Here is an 18,971-nt window from a genome sequence, read left to right as displayed (position 1 = left end):
ATTATTATTATTTTTTACTTTTTTTTTGCCTATGTGACTATGACACCCACAATAGAATATATCCTTCTCATCGTATGTGCCACAAAATAAGCTTCATCTATTAGTTGGTTAATGAGATTATTTGTAACTGTCTAAGCTTACCGCTAGTGAATATTATTCGATTTGACCCGTTATGTATTATTGATTTTAATATACGTTTGCTATGAAATAAGGCTAGACCCTCTCCATAGTAGATGCGTGTTAAAACCGTGAGGCTGACGACGAATACCTAACGGGCTAAAATGGATTATTTATAAGGATGTTAAATTCTTACTTCTTAATTTAAAGTTTAAATTCAATTTGGTCCCGAGATTTCAAAATGTTACATCATCACTATTGAAATTTGATTTTCGTTCCATTTAGTCTCTATGTTATAGGATTTTACACTTTTACCCTCAAGTTTTCACCATTCATGCTTACTTTTGCTCACAAAATCTAAGCACTAATGAAAACTCATGAGAAAATACATAAAATCTTGAAGCATAGGAACCATATGAAAACTAAACGCAAAGATAAAAATATAACATTTAGAAACTTAAGTACCAAAATTCAAAGAATTTATTTTTATGTAGTTGAACTATTAAAAAAACAAAAAAACTATAGATTAGCATTTTTATGTGCCAATCAAAGTGCTACTTTAACTCCCATCCTCTCACAATCAAGGAATTGACCAATTGATGCATGGATTGATGGGTTACCAAAAGTTTGAAAGCTAATTCAACTATCCACTATTAATCATCTTATATTACAAGAGTTAAAGTTAAAAAGCAACAAAAACCACTATACTATACTATACTAATCTAATCATTTAATTAATTAATGGGAACCCTTTTCTTATCAAATTTATATGGTTGTCACACTTTGGCTAATTATATTTTGGTCGGTATACATATATATATATATAGTTAATTAGTTAATTGATATTTTATATAAAGAAATTACAGATATTTTGTCTGAATCCCATATGCATGCTTTTGAGAGAAAAAAGCAAAAGCATTAAAGTTAGGTTAAAATATAAAAGGATAATGATTAATATATAATTAGAGGGAAATGATAAGCGTAATTAATCCAAAGTTCTTGGGACCCAGATCCAAACCCTTCTGCCCAATCTATTGCTGTAACCTAATTAATCGAATACTCATATAATCTCATTTTTTGGGGGTTTATTTAGTGAATTAATCATAATTAATTATAAAAGCGAGTTCATAATAGGGTTCGAAGATATTCTCCTCTCAAGATTCAATTTTTCTTTTTTCTTTTTTGGGAATAATTTCACCACCCACGACAACAGCTGCCAAATGCTTGACACATAATATAATATAATATAATATATTATAATTTAATTTAATTAATTCACTTCAAATTATATATTAATCCATCCTCTAATTTTGTGCTAATGCTTTTATACGCCAGCCTAACATCCATTAGTGTGAAATGGTGGCACGTGTAAATGCCACAAGTATTTAAGAAAAAACCCTTTTTTTATTAATATAAATTATCTATATTTATTATAGTTCTATTGTAGTAATTAGACAAGATTATCTTTAATGTAATCTCATTTTTGAGAGATTATGGATAATTATGAGCTTTTATTGGGTATTTATGTTGAAATTAATATGGAGGTGGATTGATGGTTACGTGTGAGACAGCATATATAACTTTATTTATCTTTTTAATTATCATTCATTGGGGAAAGGGGTTTTTGATTCATTCCGTGGGCATTTCAAACACATTTCCCACCAATCCCTAATCTTCCATTTAACTATCACCGTTAATTAACCAGACCAAAACTAAAATTGTATTTTGTAAGTCAACTTTCTTCGGTAAGAGCTACTCGCATCTGACTTAGTCGTGATCGGTAAGATAACAAGTAAAATCAAATTTAAAATCATAAACGCTTATCTTCAAAATACATAATATCATATATCACAATGTCATACAACTAATTCTTAGCTAAAAGTTTCTATTTTACTCTTTATTTTAACATTTATTTATAATATTAGATTATTCTTTCCCAAAGTTTAATTTAGTTTATAAAATAATTATATAATTATTAATTATAGGTTTGGGTCAATATTATTGTTTAAAAAAAAACTTTATTAAAAGATAAACTTTTTGGGTTATCTGTATATACTGATATTTTTATCAATATATAGTAAGTTGGTTGGGTTAAATTTATAAGATTAATAACAAATATAAAAATTAAGACATAATAATAATTTAAGGATTCTATAAGGTAAGAATTATTGTTATTATTATTATTATTATTATTATTATTATTATTATTATTTTGAAGTCAGAGAAACTAAATAAAAGATATGTATACAAATTATGCGGGAATATATAAGACTAGTTGGGTAAGTCATATCAAATTGGGAACTTTATGGATAATATCATTTTTTTTTTTAATTTGTACAATTTAATGGATATTTATGTTTAATTGATGGGTACGTGGGGGGAGCATATGTAACCTTTTATTGGGGAAGCCTATTTCATTTTATTCCACACCCATTTTTAAATTCTAATACATCTACCACATGTCACTAAAATAAATTTATATAATTTTAATTTTAAGAATAAATTAAATTCATACATCTTTTTTACCTCACATATTGTTAACTTAATAATACACCAAACCAAATAAATAAGAGGCATGCTTTAATTTCTCTTCATCTTAGTCTTCGTGTTTAGATACTTTTTGGATCGAAGGATCGGAAAGTTCCAATTTTTAAGTTGGTAGAATGACACTTTAATATGTTCGAGTTATGTTTATGGTGATTTTTTTGCTAATCAATATTGAATGTGATTAATATTTTTAAGTTCGAAAAATAGTCGGGAGTGAGAATTCGAACATTAATGTGAGATTCCATGAACGAAGCATTCATTATAAGAGTGGAAACCTCTCACTTAGACGCATTTTAAAACCTTGAGGGGAAGCCTAGAATGAAAAATTAAGGAAGGCAATATCTTCTAATGATTGGTTTGGTTTGATTACAAATAGTATCAAAGCTAGATATTGAGTGATGTGCGAGTAAGAACGTTGGGCCCAAATAAGACATTCCTTATAAGGGTGTCTGGGTAAGTCCAAGAGGACAATATCTGGTGAGCTTAAATGGTTACAAATTGTACTAGAGCCAAACATGGGACGGTGTGCCAACAAGGACGTTGGGCCCTCTCACTGGCCCTTTAAGGGGGTGGATTGTGAGATCACAATTTGGTTGGAGAGAAGAAAACACCAAATTCCTTACAAGGGTATGAAAACTTGTTCAGTTAGAGATGAGAAAACACCACATTCGTTACAAGGGTGTAGAAACCTCTTCTTAAGGTTGGTTGATTGAGGTGAATGATGTGGGATAGAAAGATTGTATGGGTCGGTCCTAAAGATGGTTAGAAGGAGTGATGATGAATTTATAAGCACTAGTTTAAATGCTCCATCAAAATGGGAGAGCATGAACAGAGCATATGGCAACCAAAAGAAGAACAAATAAACTTCCAACAACAAACACATTAAACATCAACCAATCCCTCTAAAAAACCTCAAATAAAACACTAAACAAGCAGTGATATCTCGGTTGAAATGATTGAATATCACATGGTGGTATTATAAAACCATCACTCAAAACCCATAGAAAACTAATGAATGAATAAATAGATACATAAGTGTTTATGGTTGTGGTTTTTTCTTACTTTGCTTGATCATGGGGAGAGCTATATGGATGAACCCAAACCTCTTTCTCTCTGTTGTGGGATTCTTTTGTTCCTTCCTATCATTCTCTGTTGTTGAAGGAAATCTTAGATCCTCTCTTAGCGCATGGAGATGGAGCATTTGACTCAAAGCAACCTTCTGGTTTTCACAATGGCTATCACTTCTTCCGATGTTTTCTCCGCTTAAACCTTGCTTCCTGCTTAGAACATCTCTCATGGAAATGGCAGATCTTAGAACAGGCTTTGAATCTTGATGAACAGATGAACGGTAATTGAGCGTCGGGTGGTAGTAAAACCCAGGCTCTTTGTTTTCTGCTACCCATTTTCTTAGAGTTTCTTCAGCTACTAGTTGATTTCTATTAGCAAGCTCAACTCTGTTTAGAGCTTCCTCCAAAGCTTTCTTACCAAGATTAAGCTCTTCTTTTGCTTCCTTCAACTTCTTTGCAATGGTCAATTTTGAAGAATTTGCCCCATCAAATTGATCTTTGAAGTTGAATACCATTGTCTCAGGCTCTTGCAGGGAAAACCCAGTTGAATACTCCATGCCACTTAGAATTTCAACCTCAGCTACAGCCACTGCCTCTGCTGCTCTAGCAGCCTCTTCCATCTTCCTGGCTGCTACCAACCTTAACTCAGCCGTCCTCAAACAAGCCTTCGTGCGCTCGTTCGCTGCTATCCCGGCGAAATAATCCGATATCGATCCACGCATTGGACTCAACTGAGGAGTATTGAATGAAACCTCAGATACATCTTTAAATTCAACATCATTAGTCACTTGAATTGGGTGAAGCTGCTCATCCAATGTGGATGTCCTACAAAACTTGGGCGCTGCCCTGTGTGGTCTCTTGGCCAGCAAGCTCTTCTCTCTATTCATTTTCCTATTCAGAGATTGAACAGAAGTTTGAATGACGCCCAGATCATTTATTGTCCTTCCAAGATTCATTTTAGCTTGATTCAACTCCATTAAGATCATATCAGGCGATGGACATGAATCTCCTAACGTGTGTTCATGGTTGTTCATGATATCACCAAAACTTTCCTTGAAATTTGGGGATGGAAAGCATTTCAATGCTTCACTCCGCAGCTGCCTTTTCAATTCTTCCACCATTTTTTTTGTTGCACCCAGTTCTTCCAATACATCAAGTGTTTCCAATTCTTTCACAATCAGATCCTTCTCCAATTCTGCTGTTTGTTCCTCCATTCTCTTAATATCAAACCCCTCAATTCCTTGCTGCTTTATCATTAATAGTTCATCTTGAATTAGAAATCAATTGGTGTAAGATCATTATCTAAAACCATTTCATATATATCCTTGAATTGACAGAGAATTCAAACTTCAAAGTAAACGACAAGTCCAAAACATAAAAGAAACATGAAAAAAACAGGATAAAAATTAAAGCCCATTACAGAAGTTCTAGAAACTCCCTACATTCTCGCTGCAAAATGAAGGAAACTCATAAAAACGGAGAAAAATACCAAGGAGCAAAGGCATTGGTGGTTCTTTACCTTGCAAAAGGGTATCCATGGGCCGCTTCCGCCGAACCGAGTGACGGCCTCTTTGACAGACCCGAATGGCGGGTTGGTGTCAATAACAGCTCTGAAATTCACTCGCCGAATCCCAGGCGGCGGAGTCGAAGCGCCACTTCCGGCGGGTCCGAGCCCGAATGGGTCGGAATCGGAGCCCATTTCGGGTCTGGTTTCGACTATACAAGGGGTTCGAGGTACTGTGGGGTCTGGTGGTTCAGCCATGGAAGAAGAAGGGGGTCTGGTTCAGGTTCTGGTTCAGCGCGAAAGGGAATTTAAAGAGAATGTGGGTTGGACTTTCAGGAGACGAGTCCATGATCAGAAACTATAATGCGTCCTGGAGGAGTAATGGGTGCAGTGATGATGGTGTTCTGTGGGGACCGATTCTGCAACTCCGAGTGCATAAAGTCCACGTGGCTGATTTTAATTTGTGGAAGTAAGAATAGTCAAAGAATAGTGATAATTATAATTAATAATGGATTACTTATTTTTAAAGAAAACAATTATGAAAAAAGGGAAAATAAAGTGGCATGTGCCATATTTGCTTTTCTAAATCCATTAGTTAATGAATTAATTATTCAACAACTAATAAAATAATTTAAAATAAATTATAAAGGATGAATTATTTTAAATATTTTAAATGGTACGAATTTGAAATATTGAATTATTTTATAATTTAAGTTAATAAATTATGATTTTTTTTAAACCGTAAATTAGGATATTTTTAATTATATCAAAAGTGGCTAATGATTCGAGTAATTGCAGGTTTGGGGGCAAAAGCAGTGGCCATGGTAGGAAGGAGAAAATAAATTGATGAATTTGGATATATATTTATATATATATTATTGTTTTTAATTAAAATGATTATAAAAAAAAAACAAAACAAAATAAAATAAAGGAAATAAAAAGGCCATAAGAGCATGATTGTGGCGAGTGCACCCCTTTTAGCTTTTTCTCAACCAACCAATTTCCTTTTTCTTTTAATTTTTTTTATTTTTAACCGCAAATTAGTAAAAAAAAAAAAAAAAAACACTAATAATATCAACTAATTATTTTCGCAGGAAATAAATTGCATTAAATATATTTTTACCTAAACTATTTTGAAAATGGCACAAATGACACGAAACCAGATCATTTTAGAAGTATTTTTTTCGTGACAAAAACATTTTTGTCGTTCCAAAAATATTTGAGCTTTCATTATATTGAACATTCATCCACCGACCTTATATAATATTATTTAATTTTTTGCAAAACGGAAAAATTTATTGGTGGGTAAAAAATGAGCTTTAATTTAATTAGAGCATTCGGATGGATATTCTTTAATGCATTCGATCTAATAATTGTTACACATTAATGTTGTTATCTACCTATATGTGGACCACCGTATTGTTTTTAAAGCCTTATGAATCTTTCATCACATTTAATTTTACCATTTTTTACAATTCCATACCATTAATGCCAACAAATGAGCATACATATTTAATTAACATTTAAACCTCCAACATTCGAATTAACTCAAATAAAATATTCGATAATTACATTTAGAGTTAAATTAAACAATTTTTTAAAAATGGACGCAATATTTAAAATATTAGACCATCTTTAATAATCCGCTCTCTTCCACAGCTGTGTTGCCACCATGCCCTCTTTAATTTCTTCGTTTGCAAATGGCCCCATCTTCTCTGCCCTTATTAAATTCTTTACTCACATATTCACCCCAAGAAAACTCATAATTAATATTCACCCCTTTAATTAATTTAGTAAACAAATATTAATGTTACTAAGCCGGTTCCCCTAAAGACAAAAGCCTGATATCAACGTTGATGTGTGTCAACTTCAAGGCTTATTATACAGTAAGTAAATTGGATATAATAATGAGAATTGGATCTTGAAATCTCTCACATCTCTGCAACAACAAAGCTCAGATCTCTTTAACGATGCAAACTCGAAACGACGACCAAATCTCTCAAAAATCACTCAAAATCAAGCATGAAGATAATAGATTGTTGTCGAGGGCACTGTCAAAAGAGGCTAATTCCGCCGCTAACTCCTCTTTTAGAGTGTATTACGGCGGCGCTGCCGGTGCAATTCCGTTCAGATGGGAGTCCCGTCCCGGAACTCCAAAGCATACTTTCTCAGAAACTTCAATCCCTCCTCTTACGCCGCCGCCGTCTTACTATTCTTCCGCTTCACATTCTACCTCCAAGGCCTCTTCCAAACCAACCCTTTTGAGCTCTATTTTTCCCCGGCGAACTTTGTCATCCTTCTCCGCCTCTTCCTCGTCCTCGTGTTCCTCACCGTCGCCGTTCGTTAGACCGAAATTCTTCAAGCGTCGTCATCGCCACTCGTTGGATGCTCAGAGCTTGCCGTTGGAGTATAACTTCAACGACAACGACGACAACAACAACGGGGAGGAAGCGGTGGGGAGCTCCAATTCTCCGACGTCAACATTGGGGTATGGTGTTTGTTCAGGTAGGGGATCATTTTTGGGAGGTTGCTACCAGTTAGTGAGCGTGAAGAATGCTTTGTTGACCATTGTTGGGCATGGATCTACAACACGAGGTACTGTTAATTAGTAAACATAAGCTCTTCATCTCTCATTGTGTGTGTGTGTGGAGTGAAATGCTATATTGTATGAACACAAGTTGAATGCCATATCTCATGATTCAAGCTAATATTTTCATTTTTGACTCTCATAGGTAATAATTAATCAATGTCCAAACATTAACATATTAGCAACTACAATATTCCCGTACCAGTAGAGATAATGTTCGTTACTTATAAATCATGATCAATTACTTGATTAGTCGATGTGGAGCTCTTTCTTCCAACAACAAATCCTATGTAATAATTTGGTTTTATAATAGTGTCGTAGCATTTCAATTCTAAAGATGAAATAGAGTAACTAAAATATCGAACACTAAGCTCGAATCGATTGGGGACGGGTAGGGACAGGAAACCAAGTCGGAGAAAGTAATGAGAATAAGAACTGAAATGCAGGCTAATAAAAACTGAAGTCAGGGGCTGCCGTGCAGTTGCAGGATGATGAGAAATTAATGTTGAGAACTACAAAGAAGCTATGATGAAAGAAGGGTAGAATCCACAATATTTATCCTTATTCATTTGAAATAATTACATATTTATTTTCGCTTCCTTTTATTCATTTCTTACTCAGAAATTAATGGCCACAGATTTTAGAAGGAAAAAACATTTATGGCTTATTCAAATGATAGATGTTCATTTAATCTACCAACGAGTTTATGGAGGCTCTTTTTTAATTACGTGCAGTGTTGGATGATGAAAGTCCCACATCGGTTAATTTAGGGAATGGTCATGGGTTTATAATCTAAGAATACACTCTCCATTGGTATGAGACCTTTTGGAAAGCCCAAAGCAAAGCCATGAGAGCTTATGCTCAAAGTGGATAATATCATACCATTGTGGAGAATCGTGTTCGTCTAACATGCAAACTCCTCTTTTTTAATCTACAAGTGAACGATCTCTAGTTCAAATTGTGAAATCCAAATTTATTACATTTTTGTTTTGGAAGATACATAATATATAAACATTCAACATATATATAATGATTAATGTGCATTTAATTAAATTGAGTTGAAATTCCTCGACCATCCTCGTTATTGGATTTCTTTCTTCATTTTCTATTAACTGCCCGTAATAATGACTTTAATTCTTGTACAATTTTAGTTAAATCACTCTTTTTAGGGAGAAATTAACGTTTTGCTACTTATGGTTTGTAGTTGATTTAATTTAATTTGTTTTCTTTCACATTTATAAATTTGAATTTCGTCCTCCAAAAGTTGTATCATGAAATGTTTTATATTAGTATACGAACATTTAGTGCAAATTATGCTTGCTAATCATTCAAATCATTAAATTTCGTGATAAGAAAAATTGAAACAATCAAACAAAATGAAACAAAATAAAAAAAGACACTCAAAAAGATATTAATTAATAGTTACGGCTTCCGTGAGGATTTTTTTTCATACGGGTGTAAACTCGACGATACGGCAAAGAAGTTGTTTAAGCGGGAAGTCATGTCGCTCGTTGGATGGTATGTTAAATCAGACGGTCAATAATATTTATCCGCGTGAAGCAATCGTGGATTGTGCTTTTGAAATTCGTCAAAATTTCTCCTCAAGACACCGAGAAGCGGGAAGCGAAAAAGGCCAATCAATTTCAAAGCGACTAATTTACAGTATTCAAGTTTTCCAGATTCTTTAAATTAACAGTTACAGGCTTCATCTATCGAAGAATACGCAATTAAAATTTGTGGCTGCTAATCCTTGTTGTTAATCGTTTGAATGTTTGCCACCACACCTACAGGGAGACCAAGTCAATCCACAATTTTAGAAACAGATTTCAAAAGTGGTTCATAAGCTCAAGCATAATTTTCTCCGATTAGCAGTAGGTCCCAAGTTTCTAGGCTAGAAAAAAAACGACTCGTCCTATTTCCAGATCTCGACGAACATCTCAGAAGGAACATAATTCATGAATCGAGTAGCATTACCATTTCTAAATAACCGAGATTAAGTTACAGAAGTTCCAAATAAGAAACAACAATGAGAAAACTAAAAAGGAACCAGATCTAAAGACGCGATCTAAGACCTTCCGTGTAGTCAATCTATAACCTAACCTCCGAAACCATACAAAGTCCTTCCCTGCCTTTTCAAGGCATACACCACATCCATAGCGGTGACGGTCTTCCTTCTGGCGTGCTCTGTGTAGGTAACAGCATCACGAATAACATTCTCGAGGAAGATCTTCAAAACACCTCTGGTTTCTTCATAAATCAAACCACTGATACGCTTCACACCGCCTCTACGAGCCAAACGGCGAATAGCAGGCTTCGTAATACCTTGAATATTATCTCTCAAGACCTTCCTGTGACGCTTAGCTCCCCCTTTCCCTAAACCCTTGCCTCCTTTTCCACGGCCAGACATTTTCGAAGATGAATTAAATGTGAATGCGATACAACTAAATGGAGGTTTTGAGTTGGTTGAAGGAATAGGAGATTGGGTTTGAATTTATAGTAGAGCCAATCTCCAATTGGATGCGCGGCCGTCGTTGGATTTTGTGATGAATCGACGGTCAGAAAGGTCGATCCGCGTGAAAGGTTCGCGGATTGTGCTTTTTAATGTGAATGAATTGCGAGATGAAATTTCTAGCGCGCGGCGGCGGGATGTATCAAATTTTGTGGATTAAAAAAAAAACTTAATTAATTAATCGATCATAAATTATAAAATTATTTTAATTAATTATGTAATTATAATAAATCAATAATAATTTTTAAAATTATATATTTAATTTATTTTGGAAAAAAAAAAGTTATTAAATAAATGAATTTACTTATTTATTACGTATCCCAAATATGGGAAAGCCCAATTCACATGGCCCGAATAGACCCAAGGTGGGCTAGGCTCATTGGGTCGATATGAGCCCGATTAGTCTTAGTTGAACCCAATTAGCTAAATCTTGGGCTAGGTTCTAGCGGTTGATTTCACACGTGCAATCGGTTTGCGCCTAGCGAGCCCACTGTTTCTTGGTGCCAGCAACGTCGCTAAGATGCTCATGGCAAGAGCCCAAATTATCTAACTTTTATTCGTTCTTACGGTGACTTATGCTGAATGATTTGACAATCATATTATAGGAGGTAGCGGAGAGCGAAAGGGGCGACGCCGCAGACAGCCTAGTTTATGAAGCCAATCTGAGGCCGAGAGATCTTGTCTATGGCTGCATGGGCGCCATTTCAGCTCTCTTCCAACACCAAGTACAAGCTGAGCTCACTGCTATTAGAACTGAGATTCTGAAGTACAGACATAGAGAAATATAATCCCTTCTCCTTCTCCCTCTTCCTCTTCCTCTTCACACATCAATTTGATTTCCACAGCCGCCCCCCACCCCCCCTTTTCTCCGTCGTCCTCCTCCATCTATTCCCTGCCCATCATCAGTACTACTGCCCCTGAATTTAGCCCCATCCCAATCCAACATTTTCGTCTTACTTCGACCATCTATTCCCTGCCCATCATCATTCTTTTCCATTCCGTTTGACATTAAGTTGAAAGATTACCTGAAGTATATGGAATTGAGGTGACAGAAAAATAAAACTGACGGCGACCAGCAACCCTATCATACTTATTAAAGCATATACACTCGATCGATAGTCCAATTCAGATATCGTAAACTCGCAAAAAGCTAACATATGCTAAGGAGTTGGGGAAGAAAACAGCACCTGCATTGAATGACGAGTTGACCAAGCCGTTTCTATGAGTCTAATGAACTTTACAGCTTCACACCATACACACTACTAGAATTATTACATTGCCTATGCTTCTCCAAACTATATACCAGTCTACTCTGAATCGGATGATTTAGCCTCCTCCACTAGCAGTTCAAATGCATCTACTTCTGAAAAGTATGCTTTCTGCTTCTCAACAAATTCCCGTGGAAGCTCAATCTTGGATTCATCTTCCCCATATATCGTGCCACGCTGCCTCTGCCCATAATAATAATAAGCGCTCATTACTACAATTAGTTGAACTATGATTTCAGATTCTTACTACCTGATTGATAACATTATGTCATAATATTAGTAAAAGTAAGGCTACCAAAACTGAGGAGCAGTGAATTTAATGGCTAAGACTGAAATGAGGGCATTGTCAGCTGTGTCGTTCCAAGTAAATAATAATCTATACGAAGAACCGGAAGTCAGTCTCTAATCAATTAATAATCTCCTAGAAGATTGCTAAACCTCCAATTACTAGAGTTCATGCAAATAAGGGTAAAAGGGAGAATTCGCTTCCTAAAAATATAAACCATGACTATGAGTACCGTTCATACAATGGTACCAATTAATAGGGAACAGAGATCATCAGTTATGGTATAGATAAGCACAGATAAAATCATATTTCTTAGAGAAATGTCAGGACACAAAATTTTCTAACTAAAGAGTAATAAGACAAGGATAGAAGTATGCCCTGAGTATAGTTTGACAGATTAAAAGAATTGTGAGTGCTATAATTTTTAGACGGACCTTTCTATAAGGAACAGTCCTCGCTCTGGATGGGCTACTGTCTGCAGCTCTTTTCTCACCCCTGCATAAAAGCAAGGGAATTAAACCGAATGAGTAATAAACTGAAAATGAGGGATTAGGAGACACATTTCTTGTATCCATTAACCCGTATCTTTCCAGATACATTGTAGCATTGGTATTATCATCACTCATGACCAACTATCTTAAATTTATCTTTGTCCATTTAATTATAAAATTTAAAAAAAAAAATGGCCATTAAGAAGCCAAACAATCATTCGATTAGAAAGATGAAAGCCTCAACAGACTAAAGCTATTCATCCTAAAGCAGTCAAACAATTGAAGCTCAATCAACCTATCACCAACAATAAAACAGAAAATGGGTTGACAAAACCTTATTTAGGGGGTGCCATTTTTTCCTTAATGTAGATAAAGTCAGAGTAACCCAAGATCAACCAGAATTGTAATTGCTTAAACAGTTAAATTTTACTTCAAGAATCAAAGCAACGCATAAACCAGGATAGATAACTGTTTAATTTTACCAAAAGACGGGGCATGGACAGGCCTGATAACTATTGCAGAGAAGGAAAACTGCTCCTTTGAAACTTCAGAACCATTGAATGAATGCCATTAGTCACATAAATAACATGGTAAACTTTCATTCGGTATTCTGAACCAACGACTAAATCACACTGATTTCAGAAGTTCAATCTATTAAGCGTATCAGAGATTGAAAAGTGCAAAGAGATTTACCGAGTTAGAATTTTCGATGCAGTAGAAAAAACAAATGGTGCAGCGGCTGTCTCCGTGCTCTTCCTTCTATTCGCAGGGTGCCTTCGACTGTAGAATGACTGGGGCTCCGGAACACGATCTGTTCCTGACATATAAAATGTAACGTAAATCCAGAGTCAAACAATGGAAAAATTGAAGAGAAAAAAAATTCCCATATTGAAGTTCTTATTTCATATATCATACATACAGAAGAATAGTCTCCCACAGGCAGAAATTCCAACTCCGCAGAAGAACTTAACACAATAACAAGAAATCCCTCCAACTTAAAATTCTTAACAATCCCCAACCTTACTTGTACTCCTTAAATTACAAAGTAGTATTTCCTGAATTCCTATTTTAAACAAATAGGGAGTAACAGTTACAGAAGCTTAGAGAATCAGTAATTCAAACTAAAATCATTAAGGACCAAACACCAAAATCAAATCAAATCAAAGCAATGAATACCATAAAGTAAAATTACCCGAACTAGATGGCAAATCAACAAGCCGGGAAGGAGTGGAGACTTCTGCAGGAAGACTACTGGAACTAGGTTCAGTAGGAAGAGAATCAGAAGTAGGGGTTGATTCCGCAGGAGGAAGATTAGAGCTAGGTTGTGTAGGAAGAAAATCAGAACTAGGGTTCGAAGCTTGCAAATTAACGGATGTAGATGCAGACGCAAAACTTGATACACCTTCCTTCTCATTGTTGACAACATCCTTAACCGCTGGTTTAACTACACGTTTGCGAGGTTTGATTGCAGCAGATAAGTTCGAAGCCGACGATTGCGAAGAGAGTACGGTATTCGTACAATCCGCGAGCGGTTTTCGAACTCTGAGATTTCGTTTCTGAGATTCCATCTGCTGCCCCTACCAGTTTCACAGAGGGAGAAGAAGGTATTCTCTCTTCTTCATGGTGAAGACGATGCGACAATGAACTCGAACGGATGAAGTTGGCGGTGACGCTGGCGGGAAAATACTGTTTTAACTCGAAACTTCGACGGGATGATTTGCAAGAGTTGTGTTGTTGGCCGTGAACTGAAAAGGGAGCACGGAAACTCCGCGTTTGTGGGGAATTTTCTGGTTGGCGTCCAATGGGCCAACATTATGGGCCTTACAGTATGTTTGAGCTTAATCGTCTGGATAAAATCATGGGCCTCTCCTCATGGATCCATACCTGTGTAAATTATTTAAATTATTAAATTTCACTATTTAAATAAATATTTGATTAATATTAAACATTATTTTTCTTAGATCTGACTACGGTACCAAAGTAGAAAAATAATTATTAAAAAAAAAAATAATAATAATAAATCCGGAGGAATTAGATCTCAATATTTGTTGGGTATATAATATTTGATTAATATTTATTAAATGAAAAGCATGTCAAAAAGGTTAACTGCATCAGCACCCCTAGTTTCCTACAAAACCACATCTCAATATTTGTTGGGATTTTGAATTTATGCTTTTTAGGTCATTGTTTTGTCAGTCTTAATAGGATTTGATTTACCTATCTAGAACAAACTAGATATAGAAATCTCTCCCCAACAAATGTGTTTTAACATTATTAAGCTGAAGTTAAGCTAAAACAAATCATATATGTTAATAGTGGACTTGGACTATTACAAATGGTATTAGTGTACAAGACTAGTGAGAATACAAACAAATGTCTTAATCATTTTTTTTACTTGAACATCATAAAAGAAAAGTTTAAATATATATATATTTGTATATAGAAATGGTTTTTAAAATATTATTTGTGTTTTAATAATTAATTCCATAAAATACACAAATAAATATAGTCGTGCATAAACAAAATAACGATTAATATGGTATAAATAATTTTAAAAAATTTTGTTGGAAAAATATGATGATCTAGGTATAAAATATAGTATAAAACTTGAAATGGTGTCAGGTGGAAAATCAAATTTAAGAAAAAAAAAACATGGATACTACAGCTAAAAAGTAATATAAGGTAACCGAACAAAATATCTATATTCCTTGAATTTATTTATTTATTTTCATTTCTAATATTGTATATTTATTGGTATTGTAGTCATCTAATATACATACAAAATCTAAATTAATGCTGTTAACAAAACGTGGGTAAAATTGCGGCTGGTAACATTAAGATTAAAAAAGAAAAAAAAAAAGAAAATGTACCACGTGGATTGGTGGAGAGGCGTATCCAACGGCTGAGAGTGAGAGATGAGAATGATTGGGGAATTTGCAGAAGAAACCGGCTACGCAGAGCCTCTGGTTTGGAAGAAAAACAGAGGAATCTGTGTGAAACCAAGGGGCTTGGGGCCACATGTTCAGCCACACCACTCATTGTTTATAAAACCCTTCTCTTCCTGCTTCCCTCCACGTTGCAATCTGCGCTTAGCTCAGTGATAAACACAGTAAAAAACATCAACAATGGAAGCCATTCAAGCTTGGATTTCTGAACACAAACTCACCAGCATTGGTTTGTCTCCTCCTTTCAAGAATCCTCTGTTTTCCTTCTATTTTCTTTCCCACAACATTATATATGAATTCTTTCGTGTAGGAGCTCTGTGGGCGTCTGGGATTGGAGCCTCGCTGGTGTACACAAGATCAAGAACTCCCCTGAAGCCAAGTCTCCGGCTTATCCATGCCAGGTAAACACACGATATCATTCAATAGAGACCATGAGATCCATCTTTTTCGTTAAAACTGAAATGGGTTATCTTATTTTATAGGATGCATGCTCAGGCTTTGACATTGGCGGTTCTTTCCGGCGCCGCCGTCTACCACTACTACGAGAAGGAGAAGAAAGGCGTTGCCGACCGAACCGAGGTTTCCGCTTCCGCCGTGCCGGGGAAGTAGGATTGCCGGTGTACGGGGACGGAAAGGGAATGGATTAGCTGATGACGTCGGGTTCTTAGGGGATCAAATCAGTTTGTGTAAATGAAATGAAGGATATTAAATTTGATCCTTTTAATTGATGTGTCTGTAGCCATGAGTGGCAAAGCTTTAAGCTCGGTGTCGGCGAATTGTTAATCCTTCAATAAAATAAAAGAATGAGTTTAGATAACTCTTTTAATTTTTATAAATAAAATACAAGGAAAATATTTTATTTAATTAAATAAAATTTAAAATAAAAATAAGCACACAATAAAAATTAGGAAGTTATTAAGTTGGATTAATACCTGGGAGCCTATATTTTAATCGATTATTCAAATTCAAATGAAGAAAGAGACGAATGAACGGAGTAGATAACCAACTTTGACTATCCTTCGACACGTATAGCTCAGAGTCAACCATATCCATTAATAAATGGCTTGATTTGGGCTAAAATCTTAGTGGGCCTTGGATGGAAATAATAGCTAAACGGAATCATGACATGCCGAAAGGGTATTATCGGTAATCCACAGACAGTGATACAATGAATCATCGGAGCTGAAAGGGAGCTTGAAAAGCTACTTGATGACGAAACATTATATTATATTGGAATGTTTGTTCCCGAGAGCCTCCCGTAGGAAGAAACTAAACAAAATAAAAGGAATTATGAATCAAAACGGCCCAAGGATGACGTGGCGTTCCGTGGGTGCGAGCTAATTTAGAAAATAGTCATGAGTTTATAATCCATTCATATGAAAAATCGCCCCGTCTAACTGAAGAAGATGACGACATGGCTGTCTGAGTTTAAGGAAGAAGAAGGAGAGAGAGAAGGTGGCGCTATAGAGAGAGAACACAAAGCTCTAAAAAGTGGTCAAAGGAGAGAGAGAAGAAGAAATTTTGGAGATCAAAGAAAAGAAAAATTTACAGTTAGCTCGAAGGAAGGAAGGAGATAGAAGGAGAGAGAAGAGAAGGATATATATATATATATATATATATATATATACATACATATATAAGTTTAATAATTTAAAAGTCTGAAAAAATGAGAGGAAAACTAATATAAATAGTTAAGATAAAATTATTGAGTTTTCAAACTTGACTACGACTCGAACATAACATAAACCGAATTTTATGGGCAAAAAGTTAAATTTTCTCGAGAGTTTAATGTGTTTTCAGACAATTATTCGTTGGGACCATTGCCAAAGACTCTTAATTTTTGTATAATTAATGAGAAGTCACGAGTGATACATTAATCCAATATAAATATCTGTCGCATCTTTCACATAATTAAATTTAAGATTTTATAATAAGTTAATTCCAATTTTTTAATAGGTTAGTTACACTACCAAAGTTAAAATTTTGTAAAAAATTTAATCTTAAATGACCTTCCAAAATTTATTAATAGGTTGGTTATGGGACCATATGTAATAATTTTATTACAAAGTGGTCTTGAAAGATTCATTAACATTTGAAATCTATTAGACCTTCCAAGATTTATTAATAGATTAGTTATGGGACCATATGAAATTTTAGTGAGTTGTCGAGTGAATATTAGTTGAATCAAATAATAATGAATTCAATTAATAAATCTCTTCAACATAATTTATTCGAGTCATCTTAAAAAAAGATTCAAATAAATAAATAATATCCTAAAAAATTAAATAATAACTAAAGATAAGATTCAATTTAATTAATTATTGTTGATAATATTTAAAAAAAAACGTGTATTCGATCATCCCTTAAATAAATAAGTGATGCATTAGTGCTCTATACAAAAGATTCGTCCAATTCAATTTCTCCTAAAATATAATAATTATATATATTTTTAGTCTAAATCTAATTTTGAAAATTATGTTATTATATTGATATTTGATAGTGAGTAGGTAAATTAAAGATGGGAAATAAATATAAATATAATTGCACCGACCAGAAAATGGTTTATAGTTCATATGAGTATTTAAATTATTTAAGCAAAGTCGTAGCTTCTAATGGCATTGTGGTAGGGGTTAATAGGGTTAGCTCAGAAGGTTTATAATTTAATTATTTTCCACGCTGTCCTTTTCAATATGGGATCCTCTACTACTACAAAATCCTATTAATTTATATATTAGTTTCAAATATATTCCATGTTTCCGGGAAATGAACTCACCATCATATGCGTATGTTGCATATTTTCAACCCTTAAATAATTACTCCTATTATTTTTTTTTATATCATAAAATCCTATTATTTATTTTTTATTTGTAGATATATATAGACTCTTCGTATCTATAACTATACAACTTATACCAGAGTTATATGTAATAGCTTTAGTCAATATTATTTCTTTTTCTACTTTTTCTTTTGAACTTCCTTTCAAGGTTTTTAAAGCACATATGCTAGGGAGAAATTTCCACAAACTGATATGGGATATCACAATCTATCTCCTTCGAGACTCAGTATCTTCACTGACACTCGTTTCTCTCTTTAATTGATCTTTAATTTAGGTGTGTCAATAAAATCTTGAAGAGCGGGAGTAATAAGTCAACAATATTGAAAGAACAGGAAGGAATGAAAATTGTGAAGGGGAAAAGAGAGGATATAATATTGGAGAATAATTTTGTTTGTTTGTATGTTGATGAGGCTGGCGTTTGGCACAGAGCATATGATATATGATGGAAAAAAACAGGGATCTGTAATGAGAGTGAAAGAGAGAGAGAATTTTAAAGATGGCAACCAAAATGAAAATTTGTCGTGAAATATACTCTTTTCACGTGAAATGTTTTATTTTTTGTTATATATATATATATATATATATATATATATATATATATATATATATTTTGTTAATTCTCCATTGTTCTTCTTAAAAAAAAAAAAAAAAAAAAACTATTGTTCTTCTTCAACCAACATCCTTCAAGAACTGAAGTATATCAACAGTAAATTATACCCATAATGTTGGAAATCAACCAAAAGAATTAAAAAGCTTTGATTTTTAATAAATTACATATTTTTCTCTCTTTTTTTTTTTTTTTTTTTTTTTTTTT

The 18,971-nt window shown here is 34.2% G+C and overlaps 4 protein-coding genes across 5 annotated transcripts; 1 reads left to right on the top strand and 3 right to left on the bottom strand.

The window, feature by feature from the left end:
• Positions 1 to 3,502: 3,502 nt before the first annotated feature.
• On the bottom strand, positions 3,503 to 5,579 carry LOC111487773 (WEB family protein At2g40480-like). Its single transcript, XM_023135299.1, has 2 exons — positions 5,251 to 5,579; positions 3,503 to 4,975 (listed from the first exon to the last, which is right to left on the bottom strand). The coding sequence occupies exons 1-2, from the start codon at positions 5,491 to 5,493 to the stop codon at positions 3,704 to 3,706; spliced, it is 1,515 nt and encodes a 504-aa protein (XP_022991067.1). The 5' UTR covers positions 5,494 to 5,579; the 3' UTR covers positions 3,503 to 3,703.
• Positions 5,580 to 7,082: 1,503 nt separating this feature from the next.
• LOC111487777 lies at positions 7,083 to 8,435 on the top strand. The gene is made up of 2 exons (XM_023135304.1): positions 7,083 to 7,830; positions 8,269 to 8,435. Exons 1-2 carry the CDS (start codon positions 7,206 to 7,208, stop codon positions 8,271 to 8,273), a joined length of 630 nt encoding a protein of 209 aa, XP_022991072.1. The 5' UTR covers positions 7,083 to 7,205; the 3' UTR covers positions 8,274 to 8,435.
• A 1,331-nt stretch (positions 8,436 to 9,766) lies between these two features.
• On the bottom strand, positions 9,767 to 10,296 carry LOC111487779 (histone H4). The gene has a single exon (XM_023135307.1). It carries the CDS (start codon positions 10,227 to 10,229, stop codon positions 9,918 to 9,920), a length of 312 nt encoding a protein of 103 aa, XP_022991075.1. The 5' UTR covers positions 10,230 to 10,296; the 3' UTR covers positions 9,767 to 9,917.
• Positions 10,297 to 11,401: 1,105 nt separating this feature from the next.
• On the bottom strand, positions 11,402 to 14,138 carry LOC111487776 (cell wall protein RBR3-like). Of its 2 annotated transcripts, none has more exons than XM_023135303.1 (4): positions 13,569 to 14,138; positions 13,070 to 13,187; positions 12,320 to 12,380; positions 11,402 to 11,782 (listed from the first exon to the last, which is right to left on the bottom strand). In XM_023135303.1, the coding sequence occupies exons 1-4, from the start codon at positions 13,942 to 13,944 to the stop codon at positions 11,639 to 11,641; spliced, it is 699 nt and encodes a 232-aa protein (XP_022991071.1). In that variant the 5' UTR covers positions 13,945 to 14,138; the 3' UTR covers positions 11,402 to 11,638. The 2 variants fall into 2 exon arrangements, with proteins under 2 accessions (XP_022991071.1, XP_022991070.1); XM_023135302.1 differs by having other exon boundaries at positions 13,070 to 13,193; positions 13,569 to 14,137.
• Positions 14,139 to 18,971: the final 4,833 nt, after the last annotated feature.

Source organism: Cucurbita maxima, unplaced genomic scaffold (genome assembly GCF_002738345.1).
Source record: "Cucurbita maxima cultivar Rimu unplaced genomic scaffold, Cmax_1.0 Cma_Scf00012, whole genome shotgun sequence".
Classification (NCBI taxonomy): Eukaryota; Viridiplantae; Streptophyta; class Magnoliopsida; order Cucurbitales; family Cucurbitaceae; genus Cucurbita; species Cucurbita maxima.
Note: the sequence above shows the minus strand (reverse complement) of the source record. Positions and strands in the feature narration are given on the sequence as shown.